General features: G+C 39.8%; 1 protein-coding gene across 1 annotated transcript; it reads left to right on the forward strand.

Moving 5' to 3' along the window:
• Positions 1-49: 49 nt before the first annotated feature.
• On the forward strand, positions 50-17,741 carry lmx1al (LIM homeobox transcription factor 1, alpha-like). Its single transcript, XM_028598577.1, has 9 exons — positions 50-455; positions 2,593-2,681; positions 3,272-3,461; positions 13,826-14,058; positions 14,867-15,030; positions 15,152-15,229; positions 15,324-15,444; positions 15,543-15,698; positions 16,062-17,741. The coding sequence occupies exons 1-9, from the start codon at positions 412-414 to the stop codon at positions 16,217-16,219; spliced, it is 1,233 nt and encodes a 410-aa protein (XP_028454378.1). The 5' UTR covers positions 50-411; the 3' UTR covers positions 16,220-17,741.
• The last annotated feature ends 63 nt before the right edge of the window (positions 17,742-17,804 follow it).

Raw genomic sequence — 17,804 nt, forward strand, 5'->3', positions numbered from 1 at the left:
CTGTTCCCCATGTGGAGGGAGATTCATGTCTCACCGCAAGTCTTTTCACGTATCAACTGCGCCCTTTAAAGTCTCCGTCTTGAACACAAATGCAAAACATCATCCTCATCTGAGTTATCAATAGGCTGCATCATCGCTCATCTTCCCCTCATCATCTTCCGCACCTTCTCCCTCCCTCCCTTCCTCCCTCTCTGTCTGTCCATCTCCTCCCTCGCCTTTTTACGCACAAAACAAGTCAGAGCGCACTCGCGGCTGGCGGAGAAAACGGGAGAGACAATAGACAATAGTTTTGGTCATCATGGTATTTGGATTTTTACCTTAGGCAACATGCGCGCCGGACTGTGAGATACAGGTGAAAAAGCTGTGAACGCGTCTGTTCATTTACTGACCGAAAGTTTTCTCCAGGTTTTAATGTTGCCAACCGAGATTTCAGGAGGAGTGTGTTTCACCTCAAGGTAAGACTCCGTAACTCAAGAACAGGTTGTCAGTGAAGAAAGACTGGTGATTTCCAAGTAATTGTGTTGACAGAATGTCTATTATTCCTGCAGCAGCGCTTGCACTATTTTGTGTGTGTGTGTGTGTGTGTGTGTTTTTTTTTAAATACTCAGGTATAAACCAAAAAAAAAATATATGAAGCCACAGTGACCGTGCTATCTGAAAAATGATGATATTTGATTTGGTTTGTTATTCCAAACAAATAGAAGAGAACCGATGTTATTACAGGTTGGGTTTCAGTTAGTGGTTCAGTACTTGCTTTGGAGATTGTCTGATGCTTATCGTGGGTAATATTTCATTATCACATTAGTTTACAGCTGTTTTATGAGAAATCACATCCAAATGTTAGACCGCAACAACTCAGCCTTTTATTTTCCATAACACGCAGGTAATGCTGGTCATTTCCCTGGCATTTTAAACTGAACTATATTATCAAACAGATTTGCTCTGCTTGTTATATTAAATACTGAGCACATCAAGGTTGGTCATTACCTTCAAACCGAGCGTCTTACTTTTTCTTTGATCGTCAATCTTTACAGTGCGCTCCAACTTCATAGAACAATGTATTGATCCTCATACGACATACGGCAATTATATTTCCTTTAATTATAGCTCCAGGTGACCTGCAGCGAAGTTAATGACATTTTTTTCAACAATTTTATTCCGGCAATCATAAGCCTACCAGAGTGTCAGGCTGTTAGTCTCAACATGTATCATTATCGATGAATTACACAAATATATCAGTAATGTATTCAACACGCCATCAGGCATAACATCCAATCAGCTGTATTTACATAATTCATTTGTTTAATTGAATTACTTTATTTTCGGTGGCAATGCGGCAATTAGCCGATATTCAATAGCCTATTCTGTATTTGCGGATGTTAGGCTACAGGCTAATTGCCTCCCAAAGGTTTTCATATTATAAACATGAGGATTCATTACAAATATCACACCAACAAAAATCTTAACATTATTTAATATCCAATTGTAAAATATGCTATAATAGAACTATTTCTTTATCGAGCCTAATAAAATAATACCACAGAGTCTGACGAGGCCACAGCGAAAACAATTAAAGTACTAAAGAAATTAGTTTCCTTTCCGGATTTTTCGACTTTTAAAGAGAACTTTGTAGGACACCGAATGCCGCCAGCTTCTTTAAATGATTCTTCTGCATTACTCCATTTTGTCACATATATGAATAATATGAATAAACAGATGTAGGCTGCAAATTAGAATAATAACCTAAAACTAATATTGGCTGATTAAATTGTTGGCTGTAATTTCCAGAAAAGACATTTTCAAAATAACCTTAACAAAAATGTTTAAAATGACCCTGTGGTTATTTAAAATGAAATGTAAAATAGGCCTTTATGTAAAAACGTGGTCTACTTTTTGGTATTCTTTGGTATGATCCTACTTATATATATTGGTATTATCCTACTTATATATATATATATATATATATATATATATATATATATATATATATATATATATATATATATATATATGTAATGTTTGCTTATTATGTTAAGGGATATTTAAAGGTTGACATTCTCTTTTAAAATATCAGATGACTAGATGTAGGCCCCTTAACTGTATCCTAATATTAACCAAAAATGAAGCTTGTATGGGCTAAACTTTGATGCTTGATATCATTTTTTTGATTTTGTTTTGTTTTATTAAATCATCAAAAATGTATGTTTTCCATCTTTTGTAATTTTTATTTCTGTCTTTAATAACTTGAATTAAATCCAAGCTGTGTGTGTGTGTGTGTGTGTGTGTGTGTGTGTGTGTGTGTGTGTGTGTGTGTGTGTGTGTGTGTGTGTGTGTGTGTGTGTGTGTGTGTGTGTGTGTGTGTGTGTGTGTGTGTGTGTGTGTGTGTGTGTGTGTGTGAATTCAGTGTAATTTGGATCTATATTTTGGTAACTTAAAATGTCGCCTTAAAAATACTTTTTCGAAGTGACTGATTTTGATAATCTGCGTGCATTGGCGTACATTTTGTCTCATGTTGCCCTTATTTTCAAATGCATTTATTGCAGTGGATCTGATATCTAAGATAGAAATTGTGAATTATGTGTCTTTCTGTAGCGATCACACTGAGGGAAGGAGAGAAGGGATGAAAACAGAGGGAAGCCCGCAGCCCTGTCAGCAGCAGCCTCCATCCTCAACGCCTTTTGGTGAGTTAACTGGCAATTTGCTGCATAAGGCCCAAACTAAATAAACTCGTAATTAAACACGTAAATGTTTGTTTGTGTGTGTGTGTGCGTGCGTGCGCAAAATATAATAAGGAATATTAGAGGGAAACCATAGGAGAAAAAATGCCAGACACAAACAATGTATCACATACAATATTTTTCAAGTCAAATAGGAATAAAAAAAAGAATATAATTTTTATAGGATACAATAAACCTATATAGGCTTACATAAAAATTAGGCCTAGGCCTTACGGATAAATTAAATTAATGTCCTGGGGACTTTTTAATCTACTGTCTAAAAAAATATTATCAATAAGTAGTGTTTTAATAAACTTTTGCCTATTGAGTACACTCGCACAGGGTGGATTACACTCTGTCATAGGCCTATTATTAAAAAAAATATCCGTGTAACAGTGTTTTACAGATGGTCACGGGGGAAATTTGGAGGGAGTCAACATTTACTTATGGTGCGGGGCTGCGTTGGAAAAACTTGGACTCATGTATCCCAGTATTTTAAATATTCGGCCCTGCCTCTCTGTCTCCCTATCTACGCACTGATATGCACCCTCCAGGTCCGGAGTACAGGGGAGGGGGAGAGGTGTGTGCGGGCTGCGAGTCTCCCATCGCCGACCGCTTCCTGTTGCGCGTGAACGAGCGCTCCTGGCACGAGACCTGCGTCAAGTGCGCCGTGTGTTTGAGCTCGCTCACCGGGACCTGTTACTGTAGGGATCGCCTGCTGTACTGCAAGCACGACTATGAAAAGTAAGAGTACACACACACACACACACACACACACACACACACACACACACGTTGAAGTGAACTCCTAATCTGCAAAGAAATAAGAAACTATCTCTCTGGAAAGCTGGCCAGGTAGTGACAGAAATTTGAGATATGATTATTATTTACAAGGTCACAAAGAAACTGAACATTAGTTAAAACTGAATTTGTTAGATGTTAAACTTTGTACAAAACAAAAAAGCAGGTGGAAATACTGAACAGAAGGTGATGAGAAGTAAGTCAGAATTGGGGGCTTGACAATGTGCCTTTCAGTTTCAGCATGCTGACAGCAAGTCTCTTATTTAGACTAATATGAGATTAACTAATGAATAACCATGTCAAAAAAAAAGTTAGGCCGACCTGATCAAAAGCATAACTCTGGAGGGGGGGAAACATCTAGAGAAAAAAAACACTTGTGGCCACACCTCATTTATACAGTGTACAGTACATTCTTCAGGCTGAAACATCTGGCTTTAACCAAACAAGTAAGCATCATTTTGATAGTTACTGAGCAAATGAATGTATGTGTCAAGAAAGTTTAAGTGTTTTCAGTGTTACAAATTACTCTTATAAGTCAGTCGTAATATCGCACAAGTCTGATTAAAAAACCCATACATTTCACTAAAACCAATAATGGATGTTTAAGACAGATGTCTAGCTAGGAATTATAAAGTAGTATAAAGTGTTCTATTGATTTTATGAAAATTTCAACAATCCTCTCCCCCTACAAAGCTATATCTAACAAAACGTACTTTGTATTGCAAATTCGTGTTCAACCCCACAGGTCTGTCATTTCCAACCAGTGTGATGTGTACAAAAGCTTTGCTCAAACCTACACAGCTTCATTTTAAATTGTAGTCAATATCCCAAAAGACATTGAATATGTTAGGCTGAAGTATGAATAGTGTGTCTACAATTAATGGAACATTTTTGATTTTTCTATTTCATTTCAATTGTACCAACACAAAATATCCAAATTAAATATGACATTTTGTGAAAGTGTGATACAGATATAGCTACAGTGTAACAAATGTTTGATCCATCTGTGAGGCCATTTAAGATGGATTGAGGTATTGTGGTTTCAAATGATTAACTGTAGATTCCTGGCACTTAATACAGAGGTATTCTATGGAGAAACATGTGACCCCCCTTTCCCTCTGCTAAGAATTGTAGTAATTCTTAAATGAAAATTATTTGTAGTTGACTGTTGCAGTTCTCTTTGTCTGTTTGTGTCATAAAGTTATACTTATGCATCTGAATGTATAGGGCCATTCCCATGGTGTTTATGTCCACAATCTACTTTGAATGAACAGCGCTTAATACTGCTATACAACGTTCCAATGTAATATACACTCTGGAAATACTGCAATATAAAGCAATAACACACAGTTCATATTTGCATTGTCAAATGTAAAGTGTGGTGTTTTTTGTTTGATAATTCAACTTTTGAGGCCATACCATTTGTATGGGTTTGTGTGTGCTTTTTGTTTCGGTTGTTTGGTGTGTGCCGTGGTCAGTGGGTGTGCCTGCGGTGGGAGCTCCAGGGTTAGACAGCTGAAGGACGAGCCTGAAGCTTGTTATCATTGTTTTGAAACGTGTCAGACGACATCCAGCAGCACAGACTCTCCCACTGTACCTGACATCTGGAGGAGAGAGACAGAAGAGAGAGAGAGAGAGAGAGAAACTGGCTGATGAAAGTCCAGTTGTGTGACATTTATCTGGAAAAATGAGGGAAACATGGAGGCAGTGGCTTATCATAAATGAAGCACTGGGTTCGTCTTCAGTGATGGAATGAAAACGCGTATTTGCTTCCCTCGTGTAATGACTGTAATTGTAGATCCAAATTAATAGTCAGCGGCTCATTCACTATGGTGTTGATTTAGTCCCCTATACATTGCGTATGGATAGTTGCCTTGTTGTGTGACTCGGTGCCAGACTTGGCACACAGTACTGCCTGTGACCTTCAGTGGATCAGCAACAATGTCTCCTTGTTTTCCCTGCAATCTGTCCATCAGCGCCTTACTACCACTACCCTCCCGCCCCCCCATCTAGAGCAGATGTGTGCATTGTATCAGATAATAAATGTCCAAGAATTTGGAACGTGCATTCAACATTTTAGGGGAATCCATACAGTTATTAGGGGATGCTTATTTTTCTTTTAACCCTCTACTTTTAGCTTGGTTCCATTTTAGTTCTGGTTTTATAGAAACAGAGGCATGTCAACTTCCTGACATCTATACACATTGATTGTCAAGTATACTTGTAAAGAATGTGTGGATGAAATACATGCATGATAAAACCACATCTTGCTCATACTGGGCTATTTTCCATCTCGCCCTCTTGCAGTATCTCAGGCTTGCCCAAATATTTTTTAGTTTATCCTTTGCTTTGATTACATCACCCAGCACACAGGCAGAACTCTCCTCCCTGACTGTCCATCAGCATAAACTAAAAGCCACACTGTTTTTTTTTTTAAATTTATAAAAAAAAAAGAAGCATTTGACATGGCCATTAATATGTTTTAATTATGTTAAGACATGTTCAAGGAGTTCAGATAGAGCCTGTATCAGGGCCATATTTATTTCAGTGTGTTATATGTCACTATTTTTGGTAGCTTACGGAACTTAAATGGCCAGTATGTACTTTATTTTCTTTATTCACTGAAGCCTCCATGTTTACAGTCTTGTGGGGATGCGCAATGTGCTATAGGTGCCAAAAACAATCTATGTTTGGTACTGCCAATTTGTTTTGTTTTGTCATGGTTCATGTGTGCAATAAACATTACACTTCGTGAGAAACAAATCGTGGCAGAGAATCGTGATATCAATTCTAAGCTAAAAAATCGTGATTCATATTTTTCCCCGAATCATGCATGCCTACTGTACAGTACAGTTACCTGTGCATTTGTTTGCATGTGCTTGTTTTCTGTAGTTAGTATTCCTAAAAGCAAATGGTGAAATAGAAATAAATACAAAATGTGTTTTGGGGGAGATGTGTCTGAAAATTTTATAATTAATCTATTCTGCTGAAGTGAGAAAAAAAAAATGCATGTAGATGTCTATCAATTCAAATGAGAAGACAAATCAAATTTTGAAATGTGACCCATCCCCCACCCTGATTCATCTGGGCTAAACTGCCTTCGAGGCAAAAGTTTATTCAACATTTGCATGTTAAATGTTTTCCAAGGATGTTTTGCTTCAAAATGATTAGAAATTGATCACTGTGATTCTCAATGTAAGGTTTCAACATCAGTAGACTTTTTAGGGTGAAACACATAATCCTAATCCAAAAATTCAAGCACTATACTTTATATAACCATATAAAATATAGGTTCAGTTGTGAGTCACATTCAAGTTTAGTCCCTGAAATGTCTTGTAATAAATGAGTGTTTACCATACTGCCACTCATTATCTATGCAAAAAACAAAAACAAAACAAAAAACAGGAGGCATGCCTTCAGTTCCGAGATTCCCTGTTCTCAATTAGTTATGGAAATGAGGGGATTTAGACACAATAAACTCAAGTGCATCTTGTGGATTTTTCTTGTGGATTCATTTTTGTTTTGAAACCTCAAGAAATTCTCTGGAACCCCATCCTGCTATGGACTACATGTTCCGCATGAGGCTTTAGAATAATTTAGTGGCAAGGCTTCCCTCCACATTCTAAATTCCCATAGGGATGTTTTTAATGCACTGGTTTAATGCATCATTTTTGCCGGAAGAATAATACAAATTTGGAGGGAAAACATTTACCACATCGGAAACAGGAAGTCTGAGTAGTAATGGGTACAATGTCTCAAAAACATGTTTATTTTGAACAAAAATTACAGAATGATTTATATCTCATTCTGATCTAAAAATAAGACAATGAAACCACCTGATTAGCAGACGGACATGCATGAATATTGTCTACCCTCCTCATAATCCTACACACTTTTTTCACAGTCATTGCCTTTACGCACTGGCTCGACATTATGGTTCCTTGCCAAACTGAGCAGTATAAGGCCAGTGTTCCCTGGTCAATAGTGCTGAGCCCAGACAGAACAGAGGGTAGTCTGGCTGCGCGGAGCCTGCAAGCTCCCTTGTAAGCCCCATAAAGGCAGCTTCAGCCCTGTGAAAAACAGGTCACCAGGGTGGATAGTCACTAAATCTTGGGTTTAATACCCCACTCTGTGGGGTGGAGGGCACTGAGACTACATCTAGGTCCACAAACCCTGTTTTTGCAGACAGAGAGAGGGAGACCCCGCCGCCACAGTTATGGAATCTCCCTCTGCTGACCAGGTATCTATATGAGAGGCTAACACTGACGGCCTGACAGAGTATCCTCTCAAGTTACGGTGCATTTAAACTTCTGAGTCTTGCTGCTCTAAAACACAGAGACTGAGGATAGAAACAGTATCTTCTACCCCTGTTCTCCCCTCCATACCCCCACACCAGCCACTGTTTCTCTCCCTGTCTCTCTATCCGTTACCTCGTTCATCACTGTCTGCTTTGTAATATTATTTCTCTATTCCAAACCTCATTTCCTTCTCGTTGAGATTGATGGCAGCGATGACACCAAACAGTTTATCTCCCCGTTTATCCCTTGTTTTCTCTTAATCGTCTCCCTTCCCTTAGCGCCTCTTTGTGTCTCAGGATGGGAATGGGAGGAGGTAGTGGGGAGGCTGATTGGGTACAGTGCTAATTACCCAGCATTCTGTAGCTGTCCTGTGATGACAGGCCTGACACTAGGCTGCAGGGAAATACTATTAGAGAGAATTGTGCGATGACACATCAGAAGGACAACAAGCCCTTATCCCCATCAGCTAGTACCTCAACTATGGTTAATGAGTCAATGCCATATTAATGATTTACTTTCAATATATTAAGTCTGAATATGGAAACACCACCATTTCAAGATGTCTGTTTAACAAAAGAAAAAAGAAAACACATTTCTTCCTTATTGTACTAACAAACCATGCAGATTTTTGCCTCTAAAATTAGAGAGGAGGTGAATGGAGTTTCTTTGTGGTGTGCACAGCAATAACAAGTTACTTACTAATTTAAAAATTGCATAACATAAAAAAAGTAAAGTGTCTTTTCAGAAAACCATGTTTAGGGGGGTAGCAGAAATCTAATTTTCAAAACCTGGGCAAATGAAACCATAACTACATGCATTGCTAGAAATGCAAGTGACAAAATGTTAGTTTTGACTGCAACTGGAAGGAAAGTTTGTGGTTTAGAGTTGGTTTAGGTGAATCATGGCTGCACTGACTGACAGTACTGTACCGTATATATATAAATCCCAGTGAGAGGCTACACATAATACATGCATATGTGGTTCTGAAACGTTCAAACATTTCTCCCTAACCAGGAGCCTTACACAGGCTAAACCTGCAGCTCAACAGTTGATGGTTGGAAGTGTGCCTGAGGAAAGGAAAGTGGGGATAGGGGAGTTTTGATGTTGGGCTGTTGAAGAACAGTAAGATGAATGAATAAGTATAAATGAAAGAACATCAGGGAGAAATCTTGATGATGGAGAAAGGGTTCGAAATGGGATAAAGAAGGTAAATACGAGGTGTCAGAGATTGTTAGGAAGGGATGCAGCCTCAGATTTTTGTCTTGGTGCATGCATGTGTGTGAGGAGGGGGTGAAATTGCCACAGTTTTTGCATAACGTGAGATGAGACCCCATCATCTTTCCTCCCCCACAACAATTTTATAACAGACAGCTAATAAATGTTTCATGGCAGAACAAGCTGCTCGCCTTGGCTTTATTAAATCTGAGATAATAAAAGCAGAGAGGGAGAGGAAAAAAAGAGAGAGAGAATAGGGGGCCGCAACAGAGAGGGAGAGATAGGGAGATCGGCGTAGACTTTTCTTAAATCAACCGGCTGTATCTCCTGTTTCTGGGGCAACGGGTCCCGCTGTCCCCCGCCACCCCCTCCCCGCTGCTTCCCACTCCGCCAGAGTCAGACAGGAAATGAGAAACGGGCAGACAGGATATTGCGTTCTGGTGGCCCGGGGATTAACTGTTTTATCTAAACTAACACACACACACACACACACACACACGCCCACTCACGCACACACACACACACACACACACACACACACACACACACACACACACACACACACACACACACACACACACACACACACACACACACACACACACACACACACACACACACACACACACACACACACACACACACACACACACACACACACACACACACACACACACACACGTCTATATCACACATAGCATTCATTCTTGGTAGCATCAGGTGTAGATCGCAGACACCCAGAGACACATACCATGCAGACCATGCATGTCATGCAGGTTTTTTGTTGTTACTTAGGAAGGTCTTAGGAATATTACAGGCATCAGTGCTGCTCTCATGTAGAGCTGGTCTTATTACCTATGTGAACGATTTACAGTGAGAGGTATGACATGTAACTGTATAACTGTGGGATTGGCTGAGGGTTTGTGCAGAAATGCCTCTAAAGATGTATTCAATACACTGCAGGCCATTAAATAACAACTATTAGCCCATATAGCTTTTACACATTTTGAAGAGTGTTCAATGAGCAAGAGGACTGCTTATGATGTTACTTTATTGATGCATGGATGGGTACGGTGCACAAATGACAGCATCTGTCAGTGTTTTATTGATGTTTGTACCCAGGCACCTTATCTGTGTTTACACTAACTGTGCATATTTGTGTTTATGTGTGCATGTGGCTATGTATACCCACGTTTGTGTGTGTGTGTGTGTGTGTGTGTGTGTGTGTGTGTGTGTGTGTGTGTGTGTGTGTGTGTGTGTGTGTGTGCACGCGTGCGTGCGCGGGCGTGTGACTATATATATATATATCTATATATATATATATATAGAGATATATATTATATATTTGTATACATGTGTGTATTTGTGTGAGTGAGTGGTGGCAGAGGTAGCGAGTATCGTGGGGAATGCTGGGAGATTTTAATAACACAGAAGCAGTGCAGGGAGATTTAATAAAAGGAGATGATGTGATTACTGAACCCTGGCTCTGAGCCATTTTGCTTCACAAAGCAATATCCGCCGAAAGTGCACACACACATCCACACACCCTTACACACACATCTAAGAAATGGATACTAAACAGAATACAACTGAAAAGTAAGATTGTTGCATGTTATTTGTTCTTTTCGCATCTACCACATGAATCCTTGGATGTACCTTCATTTTCAGGGAATGTGTAAACACCCATTTGTGTGACCCACATGGTCATTCTGAACACAAGGTGTGGGAATCACAAGTAAGCTGTTACATGAGTACCTTGATTAGAGACAGAAATGCATCTTAAACTACACGTTAGGAATCAAAATAAGTGACAGTGGTAGATCTTTGGTGAGGCACTACTTCAGACTGAAGCCTTAATCTGTCCAAGTTCGGTTTTTCTTGGCTTGCTTACATACAAACCTTGTTCAATACCAGGCACTCCAAACCTAGGGTTAGTCAAACCCATACCTGTATAAATATTCATCAATTATGAAAGCAAGCACAATAACTGTAATTGCTCAAAGACACATACATATTTATGGAACTGATTGTGTTGCGGTCCATGCAATGTTGTGCTTGTCAAAGCTCACAGGCAAAACAATGCCACATGACACAGCTTAGGGAGAGGATGAAGATTCTGTTATTCTGTTTGCAAGAAGGAAAGGGCAGATTATAACCACAAAATACTCACAACACATCACCTTTTTCTGTCTCTCTGCATTTGATCTCATAATCAGTGAGCTTGTAATTAGTTGTGCCCCCTAACCCCTCAGAAATCCATGACACTAAACATGAAGGTGCCTGCAGCCAAGTTAAGGTTTTTACATTGCAAGCTCATACACAGACAGTCTTCTGTCTGCATTTACACTTCTCTTCTTTGTAATTCTGTATATCATTAATATTACACACGTCACTTCATTAAAGGAAAGCCCTCTAAATCCAAAGCAAAGTCCTCTTCTAAATATCTTTCCTGATAGATTTGTTCACAGCTGGTCTTAACTCTTTACCTCAGCTGTTTAAATCCTAATTTTCATTTCATTTCCACTTAGCGGATATTGAAATGCAAGAAAAACTTTCTCTGTAATATAGTCAGTGTCATGCAAATATTCTTTTTTCCACTGTTTCCTGATGGGAGCAAAGATATGCCTGCTATATTAGGGATATTGAAACTTTGAAAATCATGTTTTTACTGTGGATCCATATTGCATTATAAAAACCTGGATTGTCTTAAACTTTTTTTTGTGGTATTTTACCATACATATTCTGCTGTAAAAAACAACATATAATCAAAAACGCATGCCTGTTTGTATGACAAGTGACCAATTAAAAAAGAAAAAGAAATGTATTTATAATTAATTTGGATACACATACATGTAATTCCACCAAAAACATGAAAAACTGATTTGGTCTGGAACCTTAATTTACCTAATTCATGTGGATGTCCTTTAACCATCATGTCCATATTGATTTATGGTCAGGGCTAGTGTGAAGGATACTTCTATTAGAGGGATAAGACTGATCTACTTACAGACCCCCCTCTGTGGCAGTTGCCCCAAGTTGCCTTCATTTGCCATGTTGAGTAAATTCCTGCCGTGCTGTGTACACCCCGATTAGGGAGTGTGGGACTTAACCACCAACATCATCAGTCTTATGTCAAGCAATCCTGTGACAATTCTGTTCAGTTGTATTTAGTTCGCAGTGAAAGGAAGCATTTAAAGTGTCGAAGTGTGTGTTTGGATGGAGAGTGAGCTACAAAGAGCAGTGTGGTGATTGCTCTCCTTTGTAGAAAATGTGTTAGATGCCAGATATTGTGATAAACAAGGTGTTTGCAGTACATCCCTTTTTAAGATGCAATGCACTGTTAAGAAAATAGGTAGAGGAACCTTTAGTTAAACACATGGTCCTGCCACAATAGAGTTTATAGGGACAAATGTGTTAAGTTAGCGACACTGTCATTTGGGGAATTTGGGGAGTGTTTGGCAGATGGATTGAGAAAGATTAGCCATAGCAGCTGCGTTTGGGACAGAATCACAGATTAGGAGCTCTAATGTGCAGACCTGGCTCCTTCTTTACACTCCAGATTTAGGCTGCAACACCTTCCTATCACTCAGTCAGGGAGCGTCAACACTTCTGCCTTCGTCCCTTCCTCCCCCTATTCACTCCCCTCTCATCCTCCCTTCCCTCTTGTCCAGGTTTGTACTTTGTTCTTGGTGCTATTTCTGCACCCGCTGACCTTTCTCTTTCTTACATCTACGCTCTGACTACTTGGTAACTCTTTCCGTGAAAAAGATATTCTGGTTAGCAAGCATATCTGTACTATTGCACCACCAGCATGATCATGGGTCATGGTACGGTGAACACATAGGTAACTAGTCAATGTCAGACTAAGTATACTGATACTCAGTGGGTGGGTGTGTGCAAATGTCTGTGTGCATGCATGCCTGTGTGTGCGCATGCATGTGAGTGGCTATGTGTTTTAGTGTGCATAAGTGAGAGGAGAGAGATTAACCCCATGCTATCCCCAATCCCTGGTTATGAGTTTACAGCGTCTGTCTGGCCATCGCACTGTTTAAACAACAATCTAATTAATCCTGTCTTTATTAGTTTCAGTGAACTGGGGAGGCGGGCTGGGAGGGCGTGAGGGAGAACTGGGAATGCTGGCAGAAAATACTGGGGAGGGAGGGGGAGGAAACCAAGTGTGAGAGCAGGGATTTGAGAGGAATTTAATGGCAGAGACTTAGGCCCTGTGAATGAAAATAGGGATGTGATGAGATGGTGAGGCAGGAGAGAAATTGAAGGGTTATAACATCTCACAGGAGGAGACAGGAGGAGAAAAGAAGGAAAGTGGTCATGGGAAAAAGCCATGGACCTGAGAAAGACTCTGTATATAGCTTTATTCATAGAGTTAAACAAGCACTCCAACATGTGTGGGTGGGATAAAGATAGACTGGAGTTTACCCCCATTAAACTGATCTCCACATTTAAGGATTAAGAAGGGAAAGACTCTCTACAGGCAGCTCTCTTATCAAAAGCTAGCTACTGCCACCTACTGTAATGAGGGAGAAAAGAAAATACAATGTAATTCCTCTCAGCAGATGTTCACCTTGTTGCTCTGTGAATTGGGTAATGTTTATATGATCTTTAATTAAGAGACTATGCTAATCTCCAGATGTGTAAGAGCTTGTTGCCTGTGCCTCCATCTTTAATTACCTCACCTTTTCTGCACTCATTGACTCCCGTGATGCTATGTTTCACAGTTTATGTAGGTATCCTTCACATATAAGCCCATACGTGTGTCTTTCTGTGCACCTCCAGGCTGTTTGTAAGGAAGTGCAGTGCATGCCTGCAGGTGATTGGACGTTCAGAGCTGATAATGCGTGTGCTAGGCCAGGTGTACCACCTGGGCTGCTTCACCTGCTGCGAGTGTGAACGCCGGCTGCAAAGAGGTGATGAGTTTGTGCTGAAAGAAGGCCAGCTGCTCTGTCGCATGGACTATGAGAAGGAGAGGGAAATGCTGGCTGCTATTAGTCCCACACCAACTGAATCAGGTAAAGTAGGTTTGTAACAAGGCCTCTTTGCCTGGACCACATTTAAATCAATATGTTCCATGGCTTTTCTGAATACATCTTCACAAATTGTCTTTCTTTTACATGCACGCATTCAACATATCTTTCAGCACAGCCAGTTTCAATCACATTGCTGCACTGCAAACCAGTGAGCAGCTTGTGAAGTGAAAATGGGGGTTTATAGGTCTCAAGCTGATCCCTCGTTCACTAGGTAATAAGTATGTATATAATGAACTGGATCTTAGGCACTGAGTAGGTTATTGACTTTATGACCACTGGGATACTGAGTCAATGACATACTGCTCAACTGCTTAGAACAGCAGCAAACCTCAATGGCAAAAGGTCTTGAAAAATAAATTATAAACAACTGTTTTGGATATGAAGCAGTAATAATATATCTATTTTTAATAAAGTTGAATATTTCATCCTTCATTTTGAGATGATGTTACTTCTGTTTGGAAAGTGTAGCAGAAGTGTCTTGATTTGTGATCGGTAAGGATAGTCGGCAAAGGTGCTCACTGGTTTGTACAGTGCATTCTGGGAATGTTTTACAGTATATGGAGCTGAACTGCCAGTACGCTGCAACAATTTGGCATTGAACATTCTAGAAACAGTTTTCTTCTCCAGAGGTTCACTACCTACAGAACTAGTGACCAGTTTAAGAAACGCTCGGGCTTTTGCTTACAGTCACTTCAGTGTTAAATACTTATTTTTAATTTAATGAAGCATGAAAATGTGCCTTCTCCTACGGGTTGTTTTGACTGTTTTGTTGTTTACTTACCTTGCTCAGTGAAAAGTGAGGATGAGGACGGTGGAGGAGGCTCTGGCGGAGGGAAAGGTGGTGATGAAGGCAAGGAGCACAAGCGTTCAAAACGACCACGCACCATCTTGACCACACAGCAGCGGCGTGCTTTCAAGGCCTCCTTTGAAGTGTCTGCTAAGCCTTGCCGCAAGGTGGGCGGACCAGCTTGTTTTATCATTGGAAATGTTCACCAGAAAATAAGCAATTCACCTCAAATAGTGTTTGACTCTTTAAAGTTGTATTTTAAGAACAATGAACACCTTTAATCTGTAGGTGAGAGAGACACTGGCTGCTGAGACAGGGCTGACAGTCCGTGTTGTGCAGGTGTGGTTTCAAAACCAGAGAGCCAAGGTAGGACTTTATACATTTCCTGAGGACATGTTCTGCCTCACAGATAAACACGATGAGAAAATTCATACAGACAGTGGATTTTTTTGTTACACAGATGAAAAAGATAGCTCGAAGACAGCAGCAACAGCAACAGCAGCAGCAGGAACAAGAGCAGCTGGGAGGAACCAGGAGAGGAGCGAGTAGAGGGGGCCGCCAGAGCAATGACGACAGTGAGGGTAAGAGCTAATACAGTAAAGTACCAAAGCAGGATCAAGAAGAACATAAGAATAACCTATGAAATAATATGACTAAAGGGATTCTCACCTCTACACAGATGGCTCTAGTACCCATGGCATGGATGGGATGCTGGTATATCCCTCTCTGCCACGTCAGCAGCTACTCGCTCTGGACCCCAACATCTACGGTGGAGAGCCATTTCGACACGGGCTTACACCGCCTCAGCTGAGCAACGATCAGCTCCACTCCTATGGTAAGACAGGAGGTCAAAGCTGCAAATTCAAAAGAAACAGTCCCCTCAAAATGAAAATGTTGTCATTATCTCCCTTAAAGATAATGTAACTTTCATACATGCCAGTCAAAACCATAATCCAAGGTAATGGGGCCATTAAGCAAGTCAGTCTTGTAAAGGCTGTAAGGTTGTGAGGAATTGATATAAGGAAAAGGCTGAGATTAAACTACAGAGACTGACTCATTGTCTGTTTTTTAGGTCCATTAACTGTTGAGTTTAGTGTAAAACGAGTGCTGCTCTAAAAATGTGTACCTATTTTCATATTTATCTGTGCTTTCTGGTGGTAATTAAAAACTGTTCCACTTCCATTTCTTTTCACCGCAGACTCAGAGACCGTGTTCCATGACCTGGACAGCGATGGAAGCCTTGGTCACCTTGGAGACTGCCTCTTGGCAACAGGGGACAGCAGTCTCTTGCCAGGGCGAGTGGGAAATCCCATTGACCGCCTCTACTCCATGCAGAACTCCTACTTCACCTCCTGACCCTTATAAACTCTCACCCTTCCCACTCCTGTTCCACCTTTCACCTCAGAGTTGCAGCTAATGGAATCTGTCCATCAACATGCCTGTGGGACCACTCTCCACGGAATAGCCTACACACAAACACACTTCTAAGCTTTTATCACAGGCCAAAATCATCACAGGCATAGTCATAATATCACTTTGCAGCAGATTAGCGTTGTGTTCCAACCATCTTTCCTTGACAAGAATCACATGCTGTAAATACACTGTAAATGTCCAAGATATGTAAAAAAAAAAAAAAAAAAGACCTCAATTTCTCCTGTTGTATTTATGTAATATTCAATGAAAGACATTTCATGGCACTTTCCAACAAATAAAATGACAAACAAAAGACACTTATCAAACATATTAATATGTATATCATAATTTACAGACAATTATTGGTTGTTGAAAGTAAATTCATCAATCAAGTTACATGTATTTATGAGTCTTGGCAGGCCTTACGAGCAGCTGAGGGTCTAAATTAAATTAGTATATTGCATAACTTTTTTTGACAGGACTAGTGATTAGTTATTGTGTGCGGAAGACTGCAGCGTATACAATACTGTATATGGATTGAAGTACAATTTTGCTCTCAGGTTAGTGTGTATGTTTATGTAACCTGAGCTATAACTCAGGATATTGTGCTGGATAGGATTACAATTGAACTTGCCCAGTGACTTCAAGGACGTAGATTGAAAGAGGAAGAAACTCTCTGTGTCAAATGGTAATTTCAAACTACATTCTTAGTTTTTGATAATGCATGACAGGTATAATATGGACCAAAAAAAAAAAAATCACTTTTGTTATTAAATATTTAGACAACACTACAGGGTCATTTGAGGAGCCTTATGCGGAAACAGGGTTGTATAAGTGATTATTGCTTTAGCTTTCCCTTCTATTTTATAATGTAATCACCAAGAGTAAATGACAACCAATAGATCTATAACTCCCAAAGGTTAGGAAACTGGGCACATGATGATGTGCTCTGAAATGTAAATGTGAGTATGACTGTGTTACAATTAATTGTTGTAGTCAATTTCTGTAATAATTTCTTTCTCAAACATCTCAAATTAGAGGTTGTTAGGTAGATATTTTGTACCTTCTTCTGTGATTATCAGCAAATATTTAAACTGTAGCATGATATTTATGTGTCACAAAGTAGGTCTAAAGGAATAGCCTCCAAACTGAAGTTTGATAGTAAGTGCAGAAAGCATCAGAATCAGACTCACAATGTGGTGCAGAATATATTAGGATTAGGGTGATACTTGTTTCATTTAGGTGCCGGTGATCAGCTACAGCTCGTGACATTCTTTCATGACATTATGTTTGACTCTGAACACTGACTCATGGTATTTTTACAGTAATATTTTTGTGAATGTAACTTATTTGTGCGGTATTAGGCAAGCTCCTATCTTACTTTTTTGTTCAGTGACTGCCAGGTGATGTGCTTTGAATGTAATGTTGCCGTATCTTCAATACAATCTGCGGTTTCATCTTTGAAGTGCACGTGCCTTATTTTCCTAAATATGATAAATGATGATGCACTGATCACTTTCTCGTCTGG

This window comes from Perca flavescens, chromosome 15 (assembly GCF_004354835.1).
Source record: "Perca flavescens isolate YP-PL-M2 chromosome 15, PFLA_1.0, whole genome shotgun sequence".
Classification (NCBI taxonomy): Eukaryota; Metazoa; Chordata; class Actinopteri; order Perciformes; family Percidae; genus Perca; species Perca flavescens.